This window comes from Geotrypetes seraphini, chromosome 1 (assembly GCF_902459505.1).
Source record: "Geotrypetes seraphini chromosome 1, aGeoSer1.1, whole genome shotgun sequence".
Lineage (NCBI taxonomy): Eukaryota > Metazoa > Chordata > Amphibia > Gymnophiona > Dermophiidae > Geotrypetes > Geotrypetes seraphini.
In genome coordinates, this window is record NC_047084.1 from 339,029,657 (window position 1) to 339,057,641 (window position 27,985).

Genomic DNA, 27,985 nt, shown 5'->3' on the forward strand with positions numbered 1-27,985 from the left:
TGTCATGCAGAATCTATAGCTCTGATAAAGCATTGTTTCCTACCTATATCAGGTGTTTAAATAGACACCAAGTGATCAGGTACACAAGCAGGTGACATCTGATGGTATGGAGAGAGTCCCAGAGTGCAGGACCAAGTGCAAAGCTCTGAGCCCCTGCAGCTTCTGCTGGGTACAGTGGTCTCTTTAGTTCCCTCAGTTAGTTCTACAACTCAAAAAGGAATGCAGCTCTGTAGAAAAGACCTGTTAGAGGTGAAAAACAATGCATTTTTTATTAACAAACAGGACCCAATCGGGTGACTCCCAAGCTCAAGACCATTCAATTTCAAACACTCTATCCATTTATAACTAATAGCCTGTTACAGTTATTTTTTTTTTAATTAATTTAAATTTAGAATTGTATTCCACTTGTATGCACTGTAGAATATTAATTCTGTTTAGTCAGTGGTTCTCAACCAGTATGTTGAGACACTCTGGTGTGTCCCCAAAAAGTGGGAGGTATGTCACAAAAAATTTGGTGTAGATAGCAAGTCTGTGCTTCCTTTACAATTATCAGTGTCTGCAAACTGGAAAGTCCAACAATCTTGAAAGTCAGGTCCTTGAAAACCCATAACTGTTCCCTGGTATCTTGATAGAGGGAGAGCACCAGATGTGGTATATTTAGATTTTAGCAAAGCCTTTGACATTGTTTCACACAGGCGTCTAATAAATAGACTGAGTGCCTTCGAGATGGGCCCCAAAATGTCAGACTGGGTCAAGAACTGGTTGAGTGGAAGATGACAGAGGGTAGTGGTCAATGGAGATTGCTCTGAGGAAAGGGATGTTACCAGTGGTATGCCTCAAGGTTCGGTTCTTGGGCCTGTTCTTTTAAATGTTTTTTTTTAGTGATAATGCTGAAGAGCTGTTGCCTCTTTTCGGATGATACCAAAATCTGCAATAGAGTAGACACCCCTGATGGTGTGAATAACATGAGGAACGACATAGTGAAACTTGGAGAATGGTCTGAATCTGGCAACTAAGATTTAAAGCTAAGAAATGCAAGGTCATGCGTTTGGACTTCAAAAACCTGTACATGTTTAGGGGGTGAAGAACTTTTGTGCATGAAAGGAGTGGGATATGGGCGTGAAAGTATGTGATGATCTTAAGGTGGCCAAACAGGTTGAAAAGGTGATGGTGAAAGCTAGAAGGATGCTTGGGTGCATAGGGAGAGTTATGGCCAGTAGGAAAAAGGAGATATTGATGCTCCTGTATAAGACTCTGGTTTATAGTTTATTCATTTATAGCCCACCTTTAACAAAGTGGGTTACAAAATTGCACACATATAAATGCAACAGTTATAAAACTCTCCCCTTATTCACAACATCCAGCATCAAACCGCAGAATGAAAGCGTTGAACACCCATATTTCATTTTACTGAATAAATATCGTTTTTAGCAATCTTTTGAAAGTATTCAAATCTCTCTTACATATCACGGAATATTATTCCATTTATTAGGACCTATACAGGAAAAAGCACCTACTCTAGTCTAGTTTGCAACATTTAGAATATTGTGTACAATTCTGGATACTGCACCTTCAAAAAGATATAAACAGAATGGAGTTGGTCCAGAGGAAGATACTAAAATGATCAGTGACAGAAGATTTAGTAGGCTAGTTAGTTGCTGAGGTGTAAACAAACTTTGAGGCAGATAGTATAGAGCTGAGATTTACAATAGATATCATTTTTTGTTTGACCCCTTCCAAATTAAAGAAAATAAATGTATCCATCACATTATTTCCTTCTTTCCATTACCTTCTCATAGACCAGAGGTATTCCTTATCATGGAATCAGTTATTTGGAGATGTACCTATCATGACATTTATCATAATAATATTATTATGTTATTTTCTTATAGCAACTAAGACATGAAAACCTGGTGAACCTTCTAGAAGTATGTAAGAAAAGGAAGCGCTGGTATCTGGTATTTGAGTTTGTGGATCGTACTGTTCTGGACGACCTTGAGCAGTTTCCAAATGGTTTGGATTACAACAGAGTGCGGAAGTATTTATTTCAGATCATGAAAGGAATTGGATTTTGTCATAATCACAATGTGAGTAGGCGTGCAAAATGGAATTTATTATATTGAAAGGTTCCCTGCAGACAAAATGCATGCAATTGACATTTAAGAGTTTGAGGTGCTAGTATTAATTTTTTGTGTGCTTCTTAAGGAGATAATGCAGGGGAAAATTGATAGTCCTAGTTTGTGTTGTTGACTTCAAGATGACTGGCAGTGGTAGAAGGGAGTTAACTAGTTAGTGGCAAAAATATACTGTAGCACATCCCCCTGCAAAAACAATTTGCCATAAATAATATGCCATAAATTTGCCATAAACAATATGCCATAATTTGCCATAAACAATATGCCATAAATAATTTTGGAACAAAAAAACCAAACAAACCCCCCCCAGTGTGCACTAAAATGAAAACTAAACAACAGAGCTCTATGTTTAAAAGATATTTATTGACATTGAGAGGTCACATGAAATCCAACACGTTTCGCAATCAGGCTGCATCAAGGGTTGAACAAATACATTTAATGCAGAATACTCCTGCAAAGGTTGATCTTTGGAAAATGTAAATTTGACCATGTGACCCCTTTGCTTCAGAGTCTTCATTAGCTCCCGGTTTATTTTAGAATTCAATTTAAATGCGCTTGTATTTCTTTTAAAATTCTACCTGGTATCTTTAATCTTCCTATTCCTTTATTTTGGAATGTTTACCGATTCTCTTTTGCAAGAGGTATCCACCAATTTTAACTCTCCCTTCCTTCTAAAAAAGGGATTAAAAGGAGTCAAGATCTTCAGTCAATCGTTGGTCTTTAAATTCTCTCAACTCTGGAATGATCTCCCCTTTTTTTAAGGCGTTCAATTTTTCCGTAAATCTTTAAAAATTACTCTATTTGCCAAGCATTTTGAAAACGAATTCTTTTGAAATTTTGCTATTATCTTCTATTTATCATTTGTAAATCATTCCCTGTTTATGTAATTGCTATAAACCGAATCGAGCTTTCTTAGAATGATGACTCGGTATACAAAGTTAAGCTCCAATAATTAAAAACATAGGGACCCTTTTACTAAAGCTTAGTGTGTGTTAAATGCTAAGAAGCCTATTTTATACCTATGGACTTCTTAGCATTTAGTGCATGTTAAGCTTTAGTAAAAGGGCTCCATAATACAGTAATTAAAAGCATGTACAGTAGAATCCCAGTTAACCAGTATTCAACTTAAAAGAAAAGTCCATAAGCCATTATTAAGATGGACTTGGGAAAATCCACTGTTTATTTCTAGAATAAGTGTTATGAAATATGTTTTACTCTTTGGGTACTTGTGTTCTGGATTTGCCACTGTTGAAACAGGATACTGGGCTTGGTGGAACTTCTGCCTATCCCAGTATGGCAACTCTTATGTTCTTAGCTTCTGGAACCAATGGCATAGCCACAAAAAAGGCCTTGAGGGTCTGCCCCCCCCCCCCCAATTTCTGTTCAAGCACTCCCAAAATTGAAAAATTGAAGCAGGTTCTTCAAACCCCACCAGTAGAAGCCCTCTTCTGGCAAAGCCAGGTAGCAGCAGTTTTCCTGGGATACTGTCACACCGCCTATCCCCCCTCAACACATGCTTGGTTTCTATGCATGTGTGGGGAAAGGGCTTCCCTTGTGCATGCTGTTTCACAGAAAACCAAGAATGTGAAAAGCAGGGGGGGAGGGGGGGAGGATGTTTGGCCGGCATGGTGAAAGTGGCCCAGGAAAAGTGCCAGCATTGCAAGGAAAAGGGCTTCCATTGGTGGGGCTTGGGGATCCTCACCAGCTCAGGTATATGTGTGTGAGTGTGGATGGGACAAAATTTTGTGCCCCCCACCTCGGACTCAGAACCTCCCAAAATCTGAGGTCTAGCTATGTGCCTGCCTGGAACTGTTCCATCATCTTTGAAACTACCTCATCCCCCAAAATCCCTCTCATCCTTTAAGTTAATCCTACTCCTCAAAACTACCTGTTATTTGAATATTTTTACTGGTGAAATTGTCTTTTGCTTATATTCAACTTATTCTTGCTATACATCTCATTGGGTGACTTTTTTCAAGAAGATAGTAAATAAAGCCCAATAAATAAATAAATATTCCAACTCCAAAAACTACCCCCAGCAATTACCCTAACCCTGCAAATTGACTTCAACCCCCCAAAACTACCCACTGAAAAACTATCCTAACAATTACTCCATTATCCTGCAAACTGCTACCACTTTTAAAATCTACCCCTGCAACTTCTCCATTACACTACAAACTGTCTTTATCCCCACAACTGCCTCACCACCTTAACTGTTCCTTTCCCTTTTCTCAAAAACTATCCTCACAACTTCATCACTGCCAACTGCCTCACTTCTAATGACTACCTATCACAACCTTTCCATCATCCTGCAAACTCCCCCTCCCATAAACCAGCTCCCTGCAACTGCTCCACTACCCCCAGCTCACCTCTACAGAAATAATACAGAGATATACTCACACAGACACCAAAAAACAGATTGACACTACATATTTTGATATTCCTATATCTTCTACATTTATATTATCATCTAATCTGCGGTTTGCATTACTGAATACTAGGTCTGTGCACTACAAAACTACTTTGATACATGATCTCATTCTTGACAGTCATATTGACCTAATTTGCCTTACTGAATCATGGCTGTGATTTTCCTTCCCTGTTTGTTAGTAGATTTATGGGTGGGGTGGAGTATGGGGGTTTGGCTTTACTCTTTTCTTCAATTGTTCCCATTAAGAAGCTTGATGCAGTCTTAAGCTTTCCTGATCCACTTGGATCTTCATACACTGGTTCATTGTTTCTGTTTTAATTGCCCTCTATCCCTGGATGCTTCCTCTTGCAGCAATGCCCACTCTACCATATCTGATGTTACATTTCCCTTGACCAATCTGATTGTTCTTGGTGACTTCAGAGTACACTAATATACCCATGAGAGATCTCCTTTTCTGTTCTCATGGAATTCCTGTCCATATTTCTCTTTAGTAAACCTCCTTGTGGCACTTGTGAGTCAAAAGGTAGTATAGCAAATACAATAAATATGGACATAAAACCAAACAAACAAAATAGAAACAAGCATAAAACCAGACAAACACACTCAGACCAAACACACATAAGCACACACATACACTAGGGGTCGGAAAGAATTCCATAAGCTATGTCCTGCATGTTTTTTTTCTTCTTGTATTAATTTCTTGTTAGTTATTTCCATTTGGAACCAGTGGTAACTCTAGAATGTATGCCAGTGATTCGTGTTATACTTCATACATGACCACTGTCGAACACCCCATTAATGTGTGAATGTGCATTTAACCCAGATGTTAATGCTTATGTGTATTAGTTTATAGGTCCCCAACCTGTCTGTTTTGTGCTGTGAGTTAATGTTTCAGATGCAACTATGAAAAACATTATTTTTTTGTTTTTACCTTCATAATTGCCTCCTCTTCCAGATCATTCATAGAGATATTAAGCCAGAAAACATCTTGGTTTCTCATTCTGGTGTAGTAAAGTTATGTGACTTTGGATTTGCTCGAACGCTTGCCGCACCTGGTGAAGTTTACACAGATTATGTGGCCACACGGTGGTACAGAGCTCCTGAGCTGTTGGTGGGAGACATCAAGTATGGCAAGTAAGAACAACAGAGGATAAAAAAGTGCATAGCTTGGAGTAAGTGGTAATGGCAGAGAAGATATTTTACTACTGTTACAAGATAATTATGGAAAACTGATTACAGAATTTGGCCCCCTCCAAAAAAGAAAAGTCTACAAAAGAATTAAAAATTTGAATTTTCTCTGTATTGCTGTTCCATGTTCAATATTGTACTCTGAATTGACTAATATCACCCAAATGCAAGCCTTAATAGCCCATAATAGAAATGTTTAAAATGTAAAGTACCTTAGTCCACTGTGTGCAGAGACCAGGCATTCCTTAGTTAGGGCATCACAGTTATAATCTATGTTTACTTGAAAAGTTCATGCTGCATTGGGATAAATGGAATGTACTTCTCAAACTGTAGCCAACAAAAATTGGTTTCTGACTTGTGTCAGAATAAAATGGAGCTCCTGATTTGACATGTAAATAAGAAAATAAACAAAAAAAGCAGATTTCTTGAACCATTGAGATAAATAACCTTTTTGTGAGGCAAGTAAGAGGAAAAGAAGGCCGCTTTGGTTCTCAAAATGAGTAGCTGAGAAGGTAAGGAATAAGAGGTCAGCTTTCATAAACTACAAAAGATCACAGAAAGAGGAAGACAGGCAAAAATATTTGGAAAAGTTAAGAAAGGCTGGTCGAATAGTCAGGAAAGCAAAGATACAAATGGAAAAAAAAATAGCAGATATGGAGACCAGACATTTTTTAGATATATCAGTGATAGAAAGCCGAGCAAAAGTGGCATTGTGAGACTCAAAAGCGAAGGGGAGGAATATGTAGATGCTGATAAAGAAAAGGCTGAATTGCTCAACAAATATTTCTGTTCTGTGTTCGCGGCTGAGCACTGGGAGCAGAACCGCAGAAGACAAATGCAAATAGGGATGGAGGAGTGATAGACCTTGATCGATTTTCAGAAGGTTGGTGTTACTGAAGAGCTAGCTTAATTAAAGGTAGACAAAGCAATGGGGCCGGATGGTGTACATCTGAGGGTGCTGAATGAACTTAGGGAAATTCTGGTGGCTCCGCTGACTGACCTTTTCATTGCATCTCTCTGGTGGCTCCGCTGACTGACCTTTTCAATGGTGTCGGAGGATGTGGTCCCTGTACACAAATGTGGAAGTAAGTCTGACTTCTGTAGTAAGCAAATTAATGGAAGTGCTTTTAAAACGGAGAATGGTAAAGTTTCTGGAATCCAGTGGATTCCAGAGGCAACAGACCAGACCAGAGGCAACATGGATTCACTAGAGGTAGGTTTTGTCAAACAAATCTGATCAATTTCTTTGACTGGGTGACCAGAGAATTGGATAGAGGGGAATGCACTAGATGAGGTGTATTTAGATTTTAGCAAAGCCTTTGACAGTGTTCCATACAGACGTCTAATAAATAAACTGTGTGCCCTCGGGATGGGCCTCAAAGTGACAGACTGGGTCAAGAACTGGTTGAGTGGAAGACGACAGAGGGTAGTGGTCATGGAGATCACTCTGAGGAAAGGGATGTTACCAGTGTGTGCCTCAAGGCTCTGTTCTTGGGCCTGTTTTGTTTGTTTTTTTTTAATTAATTTTTTTATTAAGAATAAACAATAGCAAATAGAACAACAAAAGAGCACAGTATGGTGCTCGACATAACAATGGGATATACAACTCCAAGTAGTATAGCAAAAACAATGTAAAAAAAAATAGACAAGACATCCTATATCAGGGGTCTCAAAGTCCCTCCTTGAGGGCCACAATCCAGTCGGGTTTTCAGGATTTTCCCAATGAATATGCATGAGATCTATGTGCATGCACTGCTTTCAATGCATATTCATTGGGGAAATCCTGAAAACCCGACTGGATTGTGGCCCTCGAGGAGGGACTTTCAAATCCATGTCCTATATATATATATCTGTACTCTTCCCTCTCCCGCCCAAACAACAACAACAACAGCAAAAAAAACCCTTTCAAGGTGGCAACTGACATTAAACTCTATAAGCGTCCACACTCAAAAGAAGGAAAAAACATAGTACAGGTAGTCGTCGACGTACAACTGCAATTGGTTCCAATCTCATGATGTCACTTCCGTCGAGACTCAAACTAATTTCAAAAATCGGTCACTCAAAACTCCAACAAAATGAAAATTTGTAAAATGCGCACCATTCTAATTTCTGATTGAGACCTTTGGGCCAGATCATGTCCACGTAATCGTGCCCACATAATCGTGTAATCACTGTACAGCTTGCCCTCTGATATATGAGGGAGATCAGATTTGCATACCTGGGAGGAAAATAACAAAAATGACATGTCGTGCCACTTGTGAAACTATTGGTGTAGTATATGCCTCCAAACACTACCTCTAAAATGCAACCTCTTTACCAAGGCATCATCAAAACATTTAAAATGCACTACCGAGTCCAGCTCCTGCAGAGGGTCATTACTAAAACACAAACCTGTGGTCTGCCTATGGAAGCAATTTCATCCACTGCATCAGTTAACACTCTGGATGTGTCCTCTGGATCAGTTCTGCTTGGAATAAAGTTCAGCCAGAAACGATACAGAAGTGTTTCAGGAAAGGTAGATTTGTCACAATTCAAGAGCATGATGTTTTGGCCCCATCAGACAGTCCATCTCCCATGGCAGAATTCGAAGGAGTAGATTTTGAAGGTTTTGTTGCAATGGATTTTGAGGTGGCAACCTGTAATGAATCTGACTCAGTGGCGTACCTAGCATATGTGACACCTGGGGCCCATCATTTTTTGACACCCCCCATCTATATCAAAAATATGTTTTTTAATAACAATCCATACACAACAAGAGTGTACCTAGGAAAAGGCAGTATCTTAAACACTGCAGTGAGCACTAGAACACCAAACACATACATTGTAAAACTAAACAAGCCAGATCCCGCACAGTCAATTGATCTTGTAGTCAATGCCAACTGAAAACTATGTCCTTTTCATACACACAGAACAGAGATACACCGTCGCCCAATATGGAATAATCACAAACTAAAAATAGAAGTATGTAGACAAAAATTAAACTGAACCACCAAGAAACCAGACTCTGCATACAATGTAACACCACAACACCACAAAAACAGTGACACATGTCCCCTAATACTGTGCAAAATATAAAGACAGTAGATGTAAATTTGAAAAAACTGATACATAACAATCACCACTTTACAAATTAACAAATAAAAATAAAACAAATAATGAGAAATAAGAAAATACCATTTTATTGGACTAATCCATTTTTCAATTAGCTTTCAGAGGCCAAATCTTTCTTCAGAACAGTACAGTACACTGCTGTTATGGTATCCTGGCCTGAGGAAAGGGGTTTAGTCCAAAAAATTGTCTTATTTCCATTTCCTATTTATAAACTTTTATCAAAACAGTTACAATACTACTTGATTCTAAGTAAAGCAACAAAAAAATCTTTCTACCTTTTGTCATTTCTGCTTTAATCATCTTCTCTTTGCTCTCTTCTTTCTATACAACGTTTGTCCTCTCTCCCTTCCATGCAACATCTGCCCTCTCTTTGCCCCTTCCACCAAGCTTCTGCCCTCTCTCTCTACCACTTCCATCTACTGCCCACACTCTCTCTGCCCCTTCCATCTACTGTCCACCCTCTCTCTCTCTTCCAAATGGCATCTTCCCTCTTTCTATGTCCCTTCAATAAACTGTATATCTGGGGTCCCTTCTCTCCTTTGCACATGATTAATTTCAGCTTCACCCCTCTCCATTTTTCTGTCTCCACCCCCTCCCCTATGCTTTGGCATCTCTCTCTTTCTCTTCTCCTTTCCTTCCTTCCTTCCCACTCCACACCATGGTGTGGTATCTCTATCTCCTTCCCTTCCCTCATACTATGGCATCTCTTCCTCCCCACCTCCATGTTCTGGTATCTCCTTTCCTTTTTCCCTTTCCCTCCCTCCCATGGACTTGGCATCTCTGGTTCCTCTCCCTTCTCCCTCCTTCCCTCTCTCTCCCCAATTGGGTGCTGCAGCAGCATGTCTCCTCCCCTTGTCTATGCAGTATTTTTACCCTCCTCCCTTCCTTGTGCAGCAGCAGCAGCATGTCTCCCCCCTTGCCTTTGCAGCATTTCTTCCCCCCTTGCCTGTGCAGCATTTCTACCCTCCCTCCTTCCCTGCCCAGCATGTCTGGCCGGCTCCCCTGCTGAAAGCCGCAGGCGTCCGCCCCTCGCACGATCGTGATGTTAGAGGGAACGCTTCCGATGCAGCTAATGATCGCGTGATGAGCGTACGCCCGCAGCTTTCAGCAGGGGAGCCGGCCAGAAGATGAGAAACGCTGGTGAGTACCCGCGGACACCCCTGTTTACTGCCGCTGATGCTGGTTAAGGAAAGCAGCAGCGGCAGAATAGGGAGGGTGGCTGGCTGTGCTCTAGAGAGTTGCGCAGGGACAGAAGTCCCACCGGTCCGTGTGAGGAATCCCTCCGTCCCCACCCGTCCATGTGAGGAATCCCAACTCCACCCGTCCCCATGAGGAATCCCCTTCGTCCCCGCCCGTCCCTGCCCGTCCCTATAAACTTCAGAAATAGTTATTCCATTTAATTATGCTACTGAATTAAAGGCTCTGGTAGAGACCCATTTACAAATAAGCAAAGACACTTTATTAATTTGGAAATATTAATTGGGAAGAATACATACTTTTAAAACGGGTTTTTACCAGAGCCTCTAATGTAAATATAAAATATAAATGCTCAGCTGATGAGAACCCCCAAGCTGTCAGCTGAGGACTTCCTTTGCAGTTGGCCAGGGGTCCCTTTTGCCAAGCTTGGCAGGCAGGAGTAGCGTCCCTGAATCACAGATGCTGGCACCTCAGTGGCTCATGGATGTTGCCAGTGACTGCTGTGCTTGGTGGAGGGGAGTTCTGGCCGTCTCTAGAGGAGGTCCTCTGCTGGCGGTGCTTGGGGATTCCCACCAGTCACAGCAAGGGTCAGCAAGTACTTCAACACTGTAGAAATAAAACCAGAAATGCATTTCCTTTTCTTTTGAACACAATACAAAGACCTCTGCTATATACATTTCCCAAAGCTAACATATTATTAGTCAATAAATTCTGTTTTTTACCTTTGTTGTCTGGAGACTTATTTTTCCATAAAGTTGGTCCCAGTTTCTTTTTTCCGCTTTCCCATCTTCTGTAAATTCTTCTATTGCTGTCCATTGGTTCCTACTACCATGGTCCAGCATTTATCCCTTTCTCATCTTTTGCCTCTGCCCACCAGTCTCATGCCCATCATTTCTCCTTCTATCACCCCTCTCCAGCACCATGCCACATCTCTCCCTCCATTCCCTTCACCACTATTTCCAACATTCCTCCCTCTTGCATCCATTTCAATCTGTCCATTCCACCACAATATTTTTCCCTCTCATCTGTACCTCACTCCCTCCCTATGACCAAAAATTCTCCTTTCTTCCATTCCTCGTGTACACAGCCATCTCTTTCCCTCCCTTCCTCTTTCCCAAGTCCATGCCTTCTGTGTCCAAAAACGCACTCCCTCCCCCACCTCTTCCCTTCCTCCATCCTCTCTCCCAAATTCATGCCTTGTGTCCAAAAACGCACTCCCTCTCCTACCTCAGCATCTCTTTCTCTCCCTTCCTCCATCCTCTTTCCCAGGTTCATGCCTTGTGTCCAAAAACGCACTCTCTCCCCCACCTCATTCCCTCCCTTCCTCCATCCTCTCTCCCAAGTTCATGCATGCCTTGTGTCCAAAAATGCACTCCCTCCCCCCTTTTGTGTTCCGCATTTGCCTCCCAGTCCTCATCTTAGCAACTTTCTCAGCCAAATGGAGCTCGAGCCGCGAGGCTCGTCTTCCATTTCCTGCCTGTCCTGCCGCACACACATTGCCGACCGGAAGTCTTCCCCGATATCAGCGCTGACATCGGAGGGCAGGCTTTGCTTAAGCCCTCCCTCTGACGTCAGCGCTGACATCGGGGAAGACTTCCCGTCGGCTATGTGTGCGCAGCAGGGCAGGTAGGAACAGAAGACGAGCCTCGCAGCTCGAGTTTTATTTAACCCCGTGGGTCCCCCATCGTCTCCGTTCAGCTCTCTCCTGTGCACCCCCTTGGGGCGTGCATCCGGGGCGGACCGCCCCCCCCCCTTAGGTACGTCACTGACCTGACCCAGAAGCAATTTTCCAAGTGATATTAACCAAAGTATAGACTAGCATAAAAGTACATAAAGCAGCTGATGAAGTGGAAGAAGCAAGTGAGGATGACACAGAAATTGCAGAGACTCCAAAAGAAGAGGATGTCAGGCATCTGATAATGCATTTGAAGTCATTTGTTGTGGAAAAATGCCCAGGAATGTTGAGTGGTGTAGCCAGCACTGAGAGTGCTTTCTCAACTTAACTTTGTAATAAGAATTAGAAAGAGACCAAGATTGACTCTTTTCTTCAGAAAGAATGATTAACCATGAGAAAACAGTAAATGTATTGATTTTGTATGATTTCATACGATATTCTCTAATAAAAGCTGCACAAGAAAGTAAAATACATGTAGGTTTCAGTACAGTAGGTCTTATTCCTTATATTGACCACCTCTGTATGTTGACCAGTTTGTTAACAGTCCTTTGGGTGGTTCTACTGTATTTTTAGCTATTTTATCCATATTTGAGGCTTTCAGTGCTGCAGAGGTTCCTGGTGCTCCTGGGACAGCTTTGACTGTGAGAAGACACTAACTGTCTGGATTGAGTCTGTAGCTAGCAGGGCAACCCTCAGGGGAACCTAACTAGCCAGCCTGCATAGCTCACTCGTTATTCAAAACTTGAGTGTAGGCTGTGTGGTCCTGTGCAAGGCCTGAGGGCTTTACCAGGTGCCAGCTGCATTTCCCTTCCCCCCATTAACGTACGTGGAGCTAGGGGATTTGAAGTCTAAGCAACATTTATTGGTTTCACTGACAGCCTGAAGATACCAGCTTTTGGAGCCACGCAACCTTGGAGCATTCTTTCCCACGCAACCTTTATATTACCACAATGCTGATGGAGGAGCCCTTATGGGTTGCCAAGCCCATAGCAAAAATGTATCCAATAGTTCTTGACTTTCAGCAGAGACCTAAGGTGGATTCTTTGGTAGTACGGGTTACCCAGAGAACTTAGCTCCCCAGTGAAGGGGCAGTGATATTACAGGATGTGAAGGATCGCTGGGTGGCTTTAGTCCTCAAAAGGCAGTTTGAGGCCTTGGTTTTCAGTCTGAAGGCAACAGCAGTGGCTTCCTATGTTGAATGTGCCTGCCATACCAGATTACATTGGATTCCTTCATTGGATGACTATGTTTGCCCCCAGTTATTAAGTGGATTATGTGGCAGATACTCTATATGACATTTTTAGAGTCATGAGCAAGGCTTCTGCATACTTAGTCTCTGCCCACAGAATTCTCTGGATTAGGCAGTGGGCAGGAGATTCAGCTTCCAAGGCCATTTTAAGCAGGCAACCTTTTAAGGGCCAAATGCTCTTCAGCAAAGGATTGGATGATCTCATGGCCAGTGTGTCAGATCATCGGCCTAAGTCTATGCTAGACAGTAAACTGTGGACCCCAAGAGGGTCAAGTCGTGGAAATTTTTGAAGTTGATGGGCTCCTCTGCTCAGAGATCGTATCATGGTTCATGGAAGAGATAAGAAAGTTTCACTGGTTCCCATCTAGCAGCACTTTCAAAAAAGCCCATTGGTGCCAGGTCTGTAACTGTACCTCTATTGATAGGTGGGAGGTTGACTTCTTTCTGGGAGACTTGGGCACAAATATGTTCAGACTGCTGGGTATTAGCCATCATTGGAGCAGGATACAAACTCAAATTCTTTTGTCTTCTGAGTGACTTATTTATGGACTCCCTGGTTGGTCAGCCAGAGAAAGTGGTCAAAGTGTGAGCAGCAATAAGAAGGCTAATAGATATCTGGGCTGTAGAGCCTGTTCCAACAGAAGAATTGGGCTTGGGCAGATACTCTTTATATTTTTTCATGCTTAAAAGAGACTCAGACAACTGGAAATCAATCCTGGACCTGAAGTCAGTAAATGCAGCACTAAAAGTGCCCCGATTCCACATGGAGGTTGATCTGTTGATCATTGTGGTTGTGACAACAAGGAAATTTCTAGCCTCTCTGGATTTCACAGAGGCCTACTTGCATATTCCCATCTTTCCAGACCACAGTAAATTTCTGAGATTTCATATACTAGGAAAACATTACCAGTTTGAAGCATTGCCCTTCGGGCTAGCAACAGCAGAAGTCCTATGAGTGTCGGAGCATCTAACTTGCTGGCCTGCAGTAGAAACCTCTACTGCCATTTAGTAGAAGGAGTCCTAAATGTTTTTGAATAGTGACCCATTAATTTTAAAAAATCACCAAGTAGGGGTGTACACTCAACATATTCTTGTTTTTTGTTTCATTTTAAAGACACAAAATGGAAAAAAAAACCAAAAAACAACTTGCCCCCAAATGACCAAAAAAAAGTCAGGTCCATCCCCCTACAATTATCAATATTTAAAAAAGAAAATGAAGCTGCCCTATGGATTAGGGCATCTCACCCAGGATCTTCCAGCCCATGACATATTTTTTCTGTGGTGTGGTGGGGCCCAGAAGACTTCTAAGGGGAGACACTTGTGACTTGGATTGGGTACTCTTGGAAACATGGGCTAAATGGATCATTGGTCTGACCCAGTATGACAATTCAGTTCTCTCACCAGTCACTCTTGCTCCTCCATTGCTAATTAATAAAATGGTACTGGCTGACTTGAAGCAGGTTCAGCTTGGCTGGCACCACTTTGAAAGCTTACAGTGGCAGGGCAGGAGTTGCTCCTGCCCAAAGAAGACTTCTGGACTAGATGTACCATACTAGAGCCCAGGGTGTGTAGTAGGATGGTGGTAAGAGGTGAGACAAAGAGTCTTTTTTTGTGTGTGGTCTCATGAAACAACAAACAAATTGTATTTCATTCCTTTTTCTTTCATTTTGCTTGAAAACTTGAAATGGAGAATGTCGCTGACATTTTCTGTTTTGTTTCAAACAGCACATCCCTATTGCAGATAACTTGCTTGTAACTGTCAGGATAAGCCTTAACTGAAAGCCTTAACTGAAAGTTAGTTATGGAAGTTGAAAAGCAATGCCAATGGGCAAATGGCCAGGTGCACCTAAAAAAGATACCTTAAACAAAATGACACATTTAAAATTATCATATGGGTTCCCTATCCATTTAACATTTAAGAGGGGGCATTAATGGCCATTCTTAAACAGTGTAGTCGGCAATTTTGGTTGATATTACATCGTTTAAGGTAGCAATTCTTAACCTTTTTTGAGTCACAGACCCCTTTAGGAATCTGATGAAAGCTATGGACCCCCTTTCCTAGAAATATTCACAAACACAACTTTGCATGCAAAGAATATATTTATCGAGATTTGATTGCCTCATACATGTATGACATATACAAAGTATTATTAAACTTTACAGTAAACAATATTATCATTATAATTATGAAATACAATCCTCTTGTGCAAATGGAAACAGATCTATTACTACTACGTTTTCTATTACCATGACTACTACTACTACATCTACTCTCGGTATCTGTGAGAAAAATCAACAGTACCGGGCTATATGGTGAATATAAATGTTAATTTTAGCTGACCCTCATGGACCCCCTGAAACCCATTCATGGACCCCCTAGGGGTCCACAGACACCCAGGTTAAGAATCTGTGGTTTAAGGGTTATAAATATTGTAATGATAATTAGAAAGTTAACAGAAAATATTTTCTATCAATGCTTTATTAACTCTGCATTATTAGTAGAAAACTCTATGGTTTCCATTCATCGAGTCCTTATAACTCAGCTGACACCATCTCCTGAACTTTTCTCACAGGGCGGTTGATATCTGGGCGATTGGCTGTCTGATAACAGAAATGCTGACAGGGGAACCCCTCTTTCCTGGTGACTCTGATATTGATCAGTTGTATCACATCATGAAATGCTTGGGTAAGAAAGTGGGAGTCTTTAGTCATCCTTGGAAATTCTTGACTTTTAGCCTGTGCCACCCTCTGCTTGTCCTGTTTGTAGTTCATTAGCAAGTTATCTGATGCAGATCTATAGTCTGGATTGCAGAGCTGTGCCTGATCAGTTATCAACCTTATTCAATCTTTGTGCAAAATATGTTCATCGTTTTTAATTTTTGCCATATATTCACCTTAGCTGTCATCATAAGTTGATATGAGCCAAACAGATCAAACCCTCATTCTGTCGCTCAGACCAAACAAGTTGCTAGGGAGGGATCGGGATTCAGGACAGGTGGTCCAAGACCTAAATAATGATTGTATGAGTGGAGAAAGATATAAAAAGATTTGCATTTTTCATGGAAGGAAATAAATGTGTCACAAAAAATTGCACCCTCCAAAATACAGGACAAAAAAGTCACCTTTCTTTACAAAAAGGGAGAAAAGACCTCAGTGTCTAATAGGGGCTCTTTAAGCTTCCCATATAGACAGGCTAGTTTTAAACAGAATTTAATCCTAGCAGACACATCCTTGGTCAGAAAAACTCCCAATTAGTAAGTGAACATCTATTCTAATTTTCTAATAGTTTTATATATTTTCTTATAGTTTTATATATTTTTTTAAACTTTTCTTCAAACAACAATTGTCAAAAATAGAAGTCACTTATCTGAGCACTTCGATATTCAGGTGTAGTCCTGGAGTAAAGCAAGCAGGAAAAACTGCTCTATGGAAAAAAGCTATCAGTCAAAACATTCTTCCAAAATATCCAACAGGGGCCCCTGTTTCGCAACAAAATGCTTCATCAGGGATTTGCTGTAAAACATGAAAGACACATTGTAGAAAGTTTTCAAAAAACTTGAGAAAACAAGCAGAAAAAGGATAGCTATACCCACAGCGATCACACACCAGCTTCCACTCCTGTCATAAAAATGGCCCCTCAGCGTTCTCCTTAAATGGGCACCTCCCAGTGACACCACGTCAAAATGTGATGACATCATCTTTATGCAAATCATGCAAAAAACGTGGTGACATCATATTACTGCAATTCTTATTGTTCTCATTGCAGACTATCAAAACCAGGCTTTCCAATCCACCCCACTATTCAAACCCATAGGGGTAAAAGTTTGCAAAGAAAATATCCAGCGTTGTTCCCTTTTCAATAAAACTTGTTTAAAATCACCACCCCGTGCAGACGGTGACACTCTTTCCAAAACCCAGCAGCGCAAATCTTCAAAAACATGTTTACAGTCCATACAGTGCTGTACCATGGGAGCCTCAAGCCTTTCTCGTGCAAGGCACGAGCGATGTTCAATAAGGCGTGTTTTCAAAGCCCTTGAAGTTTGACCCACATACAATTGCTGACACGGGCACTTGATAATGTTGTTTGAAGAAAAGTTTAAAAAAATATATAAAACTATAAGAAAATATATAAAACTATTAGAAAATTAGAATAGAGGTTCACTTACTAATTGGGAGTTTTTCTGACCAAGGATGTGTCTGCTAGGATTAAATTCTGTTTAAAACTAGCCTGTCTATATGGGAAGCTTAAAGAGCCCCTATTAGACACTGAGGTCTTTTCTCCCTTTTTGTAAAGAAAGGTGACTTTTTTGTCCTGTATTTTGGAGGGTGCAATTTTTTGTGATTTATTTTGGGCATCCTTTTCTTGATTTTTTGGATATTTAGGAAATAAATGTGACCATTTATATTAAATTGCAAGAAATTGTGCACAGTACTAGAATATTGACATCTCCAACAATGTTCCATGACAAAGACTCCAATGCATGGGGCCTGTACACAGTGCTCTGGGTTTTTGGCCCAGAAATACGTATCTAAGAAAAAGAACAATTTAAATTAAATCATTAAATTATAGAGAGTGCATGTTTGGGTAGACTGGGTCTTTATCTGCCGTCATTTACTATGTTATATATGTTACAGCAGTGTTTTTCAACCGCTGTTCCGCGGATGTTGCCTGGTGTGCCGTACGGTCAGGGCCACCATCAGGGCAGTACCACCAGTATAGGGAGAGGGGCGGTCCGCCCCACGTGGACAGGAGAGAGCTGGACGGGGGACCCGCGGAGTTCAATACATCTCGAGCCGCGAGGCTCGTCTTCTGTTCCTGCCTGCCCTGCAGCTAACATATAGCCGATCGCAAGCGTTCCCCGATGTCAGCGCTGACGTCGGAGGGAGGGCTTAAGCAAAGCCTGCCCTCCGACGTCAGCGCTGACGTCGGAGAATACTTCCGTTTGGCTATTTGTGCGCGGCAAGGTAGGCAGGAAGCAGAAGACAAGCCTCACGGCTTGAGCTTCGTTTTGCTGAGAAAGTTGCAAAGATGGGCTGGGAGGCAAACACGGAACACAAAAGGGGGGAGGGAGTGCATTTTGGACACAAGGCATGAACTTGGGAGAGAGGGAGGGAAAGAGGTGGGGAGGGAATGGGTTTTTGGACACAGAAGGCATGGACTTGGGAGAGAGGAAGGGAGGGAAAGAGATGCTGAGGTGGGGGAGGGAATGCGTTTTTGGACACAGAAGAAATGGACTTGGGAGAGGAAGGGAGGGAAAGAGATGGTTGTGTACACGGGGAATAGAAGAAAGGAGAATTTTTGGTCATAGGGAGGGAGTGAGGTACAGATAGTGGCATACCAGGGTGGGGGGGGGCGGTCTGCCCCACCCCGGGTTTACGTCCCAAGGGGGTGCACAGCTGGCCACCCTCCAGTGTTGTCCCTAGGCCGGCAAACTGCGGCTCTTTAGCCACTTGAGTGCCACCGCCGCCAACGGTGTTGTTGGCGGTGGCAGCATTATAAAATACTTTCTTTGTGTTTATTTGATTCCTATTCAAGAGAATTACTTTATATATAGTCAATATAGGCACAGAGTTAAATTTTTTAACATTTTCTAATGGTGGTGTGCCTCGTGATTTTTTTCATGAAACAAGTGTGCCTTTGCCCAAAAAAGGTTGAAAAACACTGTGTTACAGAGCTTTCTTAGAGGACCTGGCAATCACCCACAATCTCTGCTCTTTAATATAAAAATCAAATTACCACTACTAATACCCAATATGTTGTATTGCAGTTAAAGTTGGAGGTAAAGATTGCTAATTACTTAAATATAATTGTGCGTTTGGACTAATGCTGGACTGAATGGTTTGACCTTTGCATTCCATTATTAGCTCTTATATGTCTCCCGTTGACCCTAGGGAGTTTTGTTTAACGTAGCACTTTGAATTTTGTGTTTGTAGGCTAAAGAGCCTTTGTGCACTAAATAAATTTTGATATATTTTTGAAAATTTATTTTTTCACCAGAGCACATTAAAAAATAAAACTACAATGGGGTTTTCTGACCCATGATAATACCCTTTCTCCCCGAGGTGCCCTTGAACCGAGCTTTGGGCACGGGGACATTTGAGGTCTTTCCTTTCCATTTTTTATATCCATCAATTTAATTTTGTAATCATTATTGGTTTGGAGTTTTTTTGAGCACAATTTGCCTTTATCACATTTTGTGATTTATAAATATAATTAGCCCAGAATGAAGCTCTTTGAAAAAGTACAAAGACCAGGGAATACTCAAAGAAGTTACATATTAATACTTTAAAAATAAATAGGAGGAAATATTTTTTCACTCAATGAATAGTTAACCTCTGGAACACATTACTAAAGGATGTGGTAACAGCAGTTAATGCATCTGGGTTTAAAAAAGGTTTGGACAAGTTTCTGGAGGAAAAGTCCATAGTCTGCTATTGAGACAGACATTGGGTAAGCCAATGCTTGCCTGGGATCAGTAGCATGGAATGTTGCTACTATTTGGTTGCTACTAGTGGTTATAGCTTTAGCCTCAGCACCCTGAGGGATGTGGGTTCAAGCCCTGTGCTGTTCCTTGTGATCCTGGGCAAGTCACTCAATCCTCCATTGCCCCAGGTACACTAGATAGATTGTGAGCCCACTGGAATAGGTAGGGACAAAAATGACTAATATTTGGGTTTTGGCAGGTACTTGTGACTTGGATTGGCCACTGTTAAACAGGATCCTGGGCTAGATGAACCATTGGTCTGACCTGGTATGGCTATTCTAATGTTCTTTTGGGTCATTATAAGAGCAGTTCTATAAAGGGTGCTTATATTTAGGTGCCAATTGTGTGCACAAACTTTATTGAATAGCTGCACTGTGCCTAAGTCATTTCCTCCTAGATTCTTTTTATGACACTCAGATTAGCACAGCCAAATTTGTGCATGTATCCTAGATGCACACACAAAGTAATTGAATAATGATCCCTTAACAATAATCAGATGCTAATAACCAATTACTGAAGTTAATTGGCATTCATTAAAATTTGATCTGCATCTGGCTGCATATTATTCTATAAGACATGGCAACTAACTCTTCAAGCATGTAACTCAATAGGTGTGGCCATGGGTGTGTCAGGGTGCTCCAAAAGGTTGCACGTGTAGTTATAGAATACTGCCTCAGAAACGCCTAATGTAGGCGTCAGAATTTATACCAGGTTTCAGCAGGTGTAATTCTGGTGCCTAAAGTTAGGTGTGGGAATCGGCACTAAGAACTATTTTTTTGCAATCACACTTAGTACCATTTTTTTCCAGCACTGAATTTTGAATGCCATTTATAAAACTCTCCCCTTAGTGTGCAACTGTGAGGGGCGTGTATTCACAGGAGGAGCATAGGCGTATCATCAGTATTCCACCTAGCAACTCAAGAACACTGTCAGTTGCATGCATGCCTACTATTGACCTGATGAAAGCTATCATGCCTACAGTACATTTTGGTGTGCCAAACTGGATTTGCACCATTATTCTATAATAGGTTAGGTGAATCTTAACACTGTTATGGAATTGGCACAAAAAATGCACTTTTGTGGCACCTTAATTTAGGTATCACCTTCTAGAATTGCCACCTTAATGGGCAGAGTTATATACAATGAACTATCTTACCTATCACTGGAAAAAAGTTATATCCTGAATCCTTTTTTATTAGGTAAGAAACAGATCCTGGAATTTAACAATGTCATTGCTGGACTGCACCATATGAAGTCATGGGCCACATATGCTCTACCTCCATAGTTTTGCCATAGACAGAAAAGATGGAAGTCCTTTTACAAAGCCATGACAAAATATTGGCTTAATGCACCACATAGTGTGGTTTAATAAGACAGGTGTGAAAATATATCATATATACTATCTGTATCAACTTTACTCGCTCGCTCTTGCAAGGTCTCTTACAATGTTCCCCACGTAAGAGACGTGGCGTGACCTGATAGGTGGAGCTCTCTATAAATTAAGAAGGAGTATTTGTCACAGCAACAGGACACTGAAAAAGTTGAACAAGCAGCTCAGTGAGTACTCGTTTTAGAGACCTTGTAAGATATGTATTGGAGCGAGTGAAGTGGATACAGATAGTATATATGATTTATTTTCACAGAAAAGGTGGTGGAGAAAAGTGGAATATCTTAAGCCCTGAAGAAACGGTCCTAGACCGTGAAACGTTGGCTATAATTGAAATAACACTTGTTTCCTCACAACTGGAAGCAATAGCAAGTTCAGTCCTGCAGTTAGAGGAGACTGTGGTAATAGGCACATTCTCTCCAGAAGTTTTTTTGCTGATGATGTTGGTGGAAGAGGTTTGAGCATTTATGCCCTACCTAGAAAACCTGAGGCTTTTTCTTCCATTGAGAGTGGGCTCTCTAAATTTAAATAGCGGAGTAAACTTGAGTATTGAATAAAAATATATATTACATCTTAAAATAAACTGCATGAGATAAAATAAAAGGAACTCCATTATATAAAGAAAGACCTAACTCATCCATACTTAAGATACACTCATAATCTAAACTGCCCACTACTGGCCTTAGTTCCGTCAATATAAACCCATTATTTTCTGATTAGAGATCCTCTGTGTTCATCCCATGCTTGTTTGAACTCTGTCACCGTTTTCCTCTCCACCACCTCCCTCGGGAGCGCATTCCATGCATCAACTACCCTCTCCGTAAAGAAGAATTTCCTAACATTACTCTTGAGTCTATCACCCTTCAACTTCAAATTATGCCCTCTGGTTTTACCATTTTCCTTTCTCTAGAAAAGATTTTGTTCTACGTTAATACCCTTCAAGTATTTTAACATCTTAATCATATCTCCCTTGTCCCTCCTTTCCTCTAGGATATACATATTCAGGGCTTCCAGTCTCCCCTCATATGTCTTCCGGCGCAAACCTCCAACCATTTTCGTCGCCTTCCTCTGGACCGCTTCAAGTCTTCTTATGTCCTTTGCCAGATACGGTCTCCAAAACTGAACACAATACTCCAAGTGGGGCCTCACCATCGATCCGTACAGGGGGATCAACACTTTCTTTCTTCTACTGGTCACACCTCTCTATATATAGCCTAGCATCCTTCTGGCAACAGCCACTGCCTTGTCACACTGTTTCTTTCACCCCAAGGTCCCTCTCTCAATTCTGTGCATATCAGCCTCTCACCTCCGAGGACATACGGCTCCTTCCGATTTCTAATCCCCAAATACATTACTCTGCACTTCTATGCATTGAATTTTAGTTGCCAGATATTAGACCAGCGATGGCAAACCTGTGGCACCCGAAGGCCTTGCAGCTGGCACGCGGGAAGGTCCGCAATAGAGAGCTGCACGGGTCGCGGGGATCCCGTGGGGACGCCTCCGAGGGTCGCGGGGTTCCTGCGGGGCTGGATGTACTAATTCGCGCGGCTTTTCTCCCTACCTGCTCTGCTTGCAGCACAGAGCCGAACGGAAGTCTTCCCGACGTCAGCGCTGACGTCGGTAAACAAAGCCCTCCCTCCCTCCGATGTCTGCGCTGACGTTGGGAAGACTTCCGTTCGGCTCTGTGCTGCAGGCAGGGTAGGTAAGGAGGAGTAGCCTCGCGGCTCGAGTGGCTACCAAGGGAGGGGGGCGGTCCGCCCCGCCCCGCCCCGTGTGCAGCACAGCTGGCCAGGTCCCCTTACTTTTGTGGAGCTAACCCGACCGACAACAGCCCTGGTCCGACAAACCTCCCTGCCCTTAACTGCGAATCTAAATTACCTTCTTACAGCAGCTGTAAGAAGGAAATTTAGATTCGCGGTTAAGGGCAGGGAGGTTTGTCAGACCGGGGCTGTTGTCGGTCTGTCGGTCGCGGAAGCGCCACAAAAGTAAGGGGACCTGGCCGGCTGTGCTGCACCCGGGGCGGGAGAGAAGGAGGGGGGAGAAGGACGCTGAAAGCACTGGGGACGACAAAGGGGTGAAGAAGGACGCTGAAAGGCCATGGGGAAGACGGGGTGGGGGGGGAAGGACACTGAAAGCATTTGTGGAAGACAGAAGGGGGAGAAGGACGCTGACAGGACATGGGGAAGACGGGGGGGGAGAAGGACACTGAAAGCACATGGGGAAGACAAAGGGGTGAAGAAGGATGCTGAAAGGCCATGGGGAAGACGGGGTGGGGGGAAGGACACTGAAAGCATTTGTGGAAGACAGAAGGGGGAGAAGGCCGCTGACAGGACATGGGGAAGACGGGGGGGGGGATAAGGACGCTGAAAGCACATGGGGAAGACAAAGGGGTGGAGAAGGACGCTGAAAGGACATGGGGAAGATGGGGGGTGGGGTGGAGAAGGACGCTGAAAGGCCATGGGGAAGACGGGGGGGATGGAGAAGGATGCTGAAAGGCCATGGGGAAGACGGGGGGGGGGGAGAAGGACGCTGAAAGGAAATGGGGAAGAGAGAGTGGGGAGAAGACGCTGGCAGGGAAGAAGACAGAGATGCCAGACTATGGGGGGAGCGGAGGGAAGAAGATGGGTGCCAGAACAATTTGGAAGGGGGGAGAAAGGGAGAGGCACAGTAACAGAGCAAATGGAAGACGCAGAAGGAAGAGAGACAGTGGATGGAAGGAACTGAATGAGAACATGAGGAAAGCAGAAACCAGGCAACAAAGGTAGGAAAAGAATTCTATTTCTTTTTTTCTTTTTTTTTTTTTTGCTTCAGGATAAAGTAGTATATTAGTTGTGTTGATAAAAATTTATAAACAAAAGAGGCTCTGGTAGAAACCCATTTACAAAGTGTGTATTCTTCCCAATTAATATTTCCAAATTAATAAAGTCTTTTTGCTTATTTGTAAATGGGTTTCTACCAGAGCCTTTAATTCAGTAGCATAATTAAATGAAATAACTATTTCTGAAGTTTATAGGGACGGGCGGGGACGGAGGGGATTCCTCGCGGGGACGGAGGACATTCCTCGCGGGGACGGGTGGGGACGGAGGGATTCCTCACGGGGATGGGTGGGATTCCTCACGGGGACGGGTGGGGACGGGTGAGACTTTGGCGGGGACGGGTGGGATTTCTGTCCCCGCACAACTCTCTAGTCCGCAATTAAGATATGCGGCGCGGCGGGAGGCGAGTGTGCCGGTGTCTGCTTTGCAGCTCACCTGGCAACAGGGCCGGACTGGCCATTGGGAGGACCGGGCAATGTCCCGTCGCGGCCCATCCTCCTGTGCTGGCTGCAGTCCTGTGAGTGGATGTTTAGCCTGCCTGTCTTCCCCTTAGTATCCTATGAGCCAGGCAGTGTGTGAGGGGGAAGTGGGGGGAGGAAGAGAAGCTTCACACTGAGTCTGTCACAGGAACTCAGTGAGGCTGTAGTGTGACTCCACATGTGACATCTGTAATCAGGAACAGTTCATAGTGCTCCCATGCTAGAGAGGTGAGGATATGGGGGGAAGTTAATGTGTCTAATAATGTGCTCCTCTGTAAAAACCTCTGTATCTTCCATGGGGGACATGCTAAATTCGAGGAAATAAAAAAGCTGCTTATGATGATTGCATAGAGAAGTTCAGTAAGCTGAGAGGAGGGCTGGGCTCTCTGTGAACAACCAACACACTAATCCTCTGCGCTGTACCTTATGGAAAACTCAATATAGCAAAAAACAGTAAAGTGTATATGTGGCCCTTCACAGTGCTTTTGTAAACATCATAATAAAATAACAAAGGCTCCAATAATGAAAAATAAAAGTCCTTTTCCCATACACTCAGGTTGCACAAGTCCGGTTTTCACCCGGACAGTATATTTTTTGACCAAAACAGATGTCTACAATTAGTAAAATTCCCCAATCACATATTTTTTTATGGGGACGGATTTGTATACAGCACTTCATTAGATTTTTTTTATTATATAAATTTTATCTTTTTGTAGACTTGAAGTCTTGAACAAAGAAAATGAGTACAGCAAAAACAGATAGTGGAAGACCATTCCAAGAGGCCTGGACAGAGTACATATGGAGTGATTGAACGCAGTGGGAAAGCATTGTGTATTATGTGTAATGAAAGTGTTGTGTCTCGCACATCAAGTGTCAAACGTCACTTTGAGACCAACCATAACAGTGTTGCTGAACTTGGTTTAGCTCAAAGAAAAGAGTTCCTTGTAGGAAAATTAAAGAAATATCACTCCCAGTCTCTAGTTTTAGCAACTATCTTTCAAAAACTAATCATCTTACAGTTGCCAGCTTTCAAATTTCACTGTGCATGGCAAAACATGGTAAGCCCCTCTCTGATGGAGATTTTATCAAAAAGGCAATTTTGGCTGGGAGTAATTCACTCTTCCATGATTTCCAAAACAAGGATAAAATTGTGCAGCGCATCTCTGAGATGCCGCTAAGCAGAAATACTGCAAAAGATAGGGTTCTGCGAATGGCTGCTGATGTTAATCAACAGCTTACTTGCGACTTACAAAAAGCACCCTTCTACTCCATGTGCTTGGATGAAAGTACAGATATTACTAACCATGCAAGACTAGCACCCATTTTGCGTTATGCTACTGGTGACATCATGAGAGAAGAGCTGGTAAAACTGCTGTCTTTGCCTGGAAGAACACAAGGGATAGATATCCACAATGCTGTGATGGAGGCTTTTTCATCACTAGACATAAGTCCAGAAAAAGTGGTTTCAGTTACTAGCGATGGAGCTCCTAGCATGGTGGGGACATCAGGATTCATTCATTTCTTTGCTAAGGAAGCAAAACATCCACTGATTCAATTTCACTGCATAATACATCAAGAGGCTCTCTGCGCCAAAGAAAGCAGCAAAAAATCTTGTCGATGTCCTCAAAGATGTAACAAAAATGGTGAACTTCATCATGGCGCGTGCTCTTAATTTTTGACAATTTCAAGCCCTTCTTGATGAGGTTCAGGCACAATATAACACTTTACTGATGTACAATAATGTCCAGTGGCTGAGCAGAGGACGAGTGTTAGAGAGATTTGTGGCCTGCTTGGAAGAAGTTAGGCTATTTATGAACGAAAAGGGGGAAGACTATCCTCAACTCACCAACATGGCCTGGCTTACCAACCTCATGTTCTTTAGAGATTTTACTAACCACTTTAATGTACTAAACAAAAAATTACAAGGCATGGGAAAAACAGCAGAAAGCATGTTTAGTGACATCAAAGCTTTTGAGAGAAAATTACATGTTTTTGAAAAAGACCTTGAGAGTGGACAGCTAAAATATTTTCCCAACCTAAAAATACATTTGGATAATTCTACAACATTTGTGGACAGTCATAAAAAACACCAGGAAATCCACAAAGCATATTCCACCATTGTAGCCGAAGCAAAGGAGAATTTTAGTAAAAGATTTTCTCAGTTCCGTATGATGGAGACAACCCTTTCATTTATAACTTCCCCAGAAAAGTCCACATTTGAAGATCTTGATCTTTCCTGCTTACAGTGGTTGGATATTCAAAATTTGGAAATGGAGCTACTGGAATTTCAAGAAAGCTCTATCTGGAAAAGTAAATTCAATGACCTGCGTGCGGCTCTTGAACGTATTGAGTGTGAAAGGGTGACAAATGAAATCACTGCTAGCAGTTCTGAAAATGAAATCCTAAAAGCGTGGAATTCTCTGCCAGACAATTTTAAGTCCATGAAAGCACTTGGGATTGCTCTTCTTACTTTGTTTGGGTCATCCTATGCTTGTGAGCAGCTGTTTTCGGCTTTGAATCAAATAAAATCTGATGCTAGAAACAGATTAATGGATGACATGAGTGCTGCATGTGTTGCTCTGAAATTAACGCACTATGAGCCAAGGATTGACAAGTTATCAGCATGCATGCAACAACAAAAATCACATTAATTTTTTTCAGAGCATGCCCAATGCATATGTTTACATGAAGCAGTGTTTTCAGTTTGCAGTTAAGACACTTTCTAAGTTATTTAAATATTATTTAAAGATGTTATTTAAAAAAGGGACTTTACATGGCCCTGTTGTATTCCAATCTGGAATTTCCAATAAAAACGGTTGGTTTAATTGAAAGCTCTTTTGTTTTCTTTACATCATATTATTAGAAATGTAATGATTTAACTATTTTCTAATTTGATTGTAAATTTTACAAAAAAACATGTATAGACTCTTTGGGAATGCACACCGAGTCTTGACACAGTTAACAGTTTTAAGAAGTTTATCTTTTTTTTTACTCGGGATACATTTGACATGTTATGTGAATAATACATTTAAAATATATTGTGTAAATTCATTAAATTGAATGAAATCATTAAAACATTATAAATTGCCAATAAATTGAAATGAAAACCAAAGGATTGTGAATCAAATTGATTCTCTGACAATACAAAGATTCCAACCTTTAAAAATGATGTTACATAGTTCAGGCAACTTTATAAAGAGTTTTTAGATACTAAAATCTTGTTATTAAGGTTTAATTGACGTGCTGGCACTTTGAGGAAATTCTTTGGTTTTGTGCGGCAGTTTGGGCACTCAGGCTCAAAAAGGTTAGCCATCACTGTATTAGACCATTCCTTTAACTTTTGCAGATCCTTTTCCATGTTTTCCACTCCCTCCTTGATGTTTACTCTGTTACAAATCTTGGTATCATTTGCAAAAAGGCAAACTTTTCCTTCTAACCCTTCAGCAATGTTGCTCACAAACATATCAAATATGATTGCCCCAGCACCAATCCCTGAAGACTCCACTACTCACCTTTTTTTTACATATATTAGTGATAGGAGGAAGTGCAAAAGTGGCACTGGAATCAACTGCCCTCGCAGATTAGATCTCTTGAAGGACTACCCAAGTTTAGGAAAGCAATAAAAATATACTTCTTCACCTAACTCCCCTGCCCATGACTGATAGATTACAAAGAAATGTATATTGATACAAGATCCTTGGTATTTTTTGCATTAGGATAAAAACTTATATTGAAAAATCTTGCACTGTAACTATGATAAATTTAACCTGTAAACTGTATACAGTACTCCTCCGGAATTCGGAACACCCGTGAATTTCAAAAAACTGCGAAT

The 27,985-nt window shown here is 41.8% G+C and overlaps 1 protein-coding gene across 6 annotated transcripts in view; it reads left to right on the plus strand.

Moving 5' to 3' along the window:
- CDKL2 (cyclin dependent kinase like 2) overlaps window positions 1-27,985 on the plus strand; it is a 226,498-nt gene that overhangs the window by 64,130 nt on the left and 134,383 nt on the right. For all 6 annotated transcript variants that reach the window (XM_033960450.1, XM_033960445.1, XM_033960484.1 and 3 more), the window contains 3 exons: window positions 1,893-2,087; window positions 5,522-5,700; window positions 15,560-15,672. In XM_033960450.1, coding sequence (XP_033816341.1) covers window positions 1,893-2,087; window positions 5,522-5,700; window positions 15,560-15,672 — 487 coding nt within the window. The remainder of the gene's footprint in view (window positions 1-1,892; window positions 2,088-5,521; window positions 5,701-15,559; window positions 15,673-27,985) is intronic.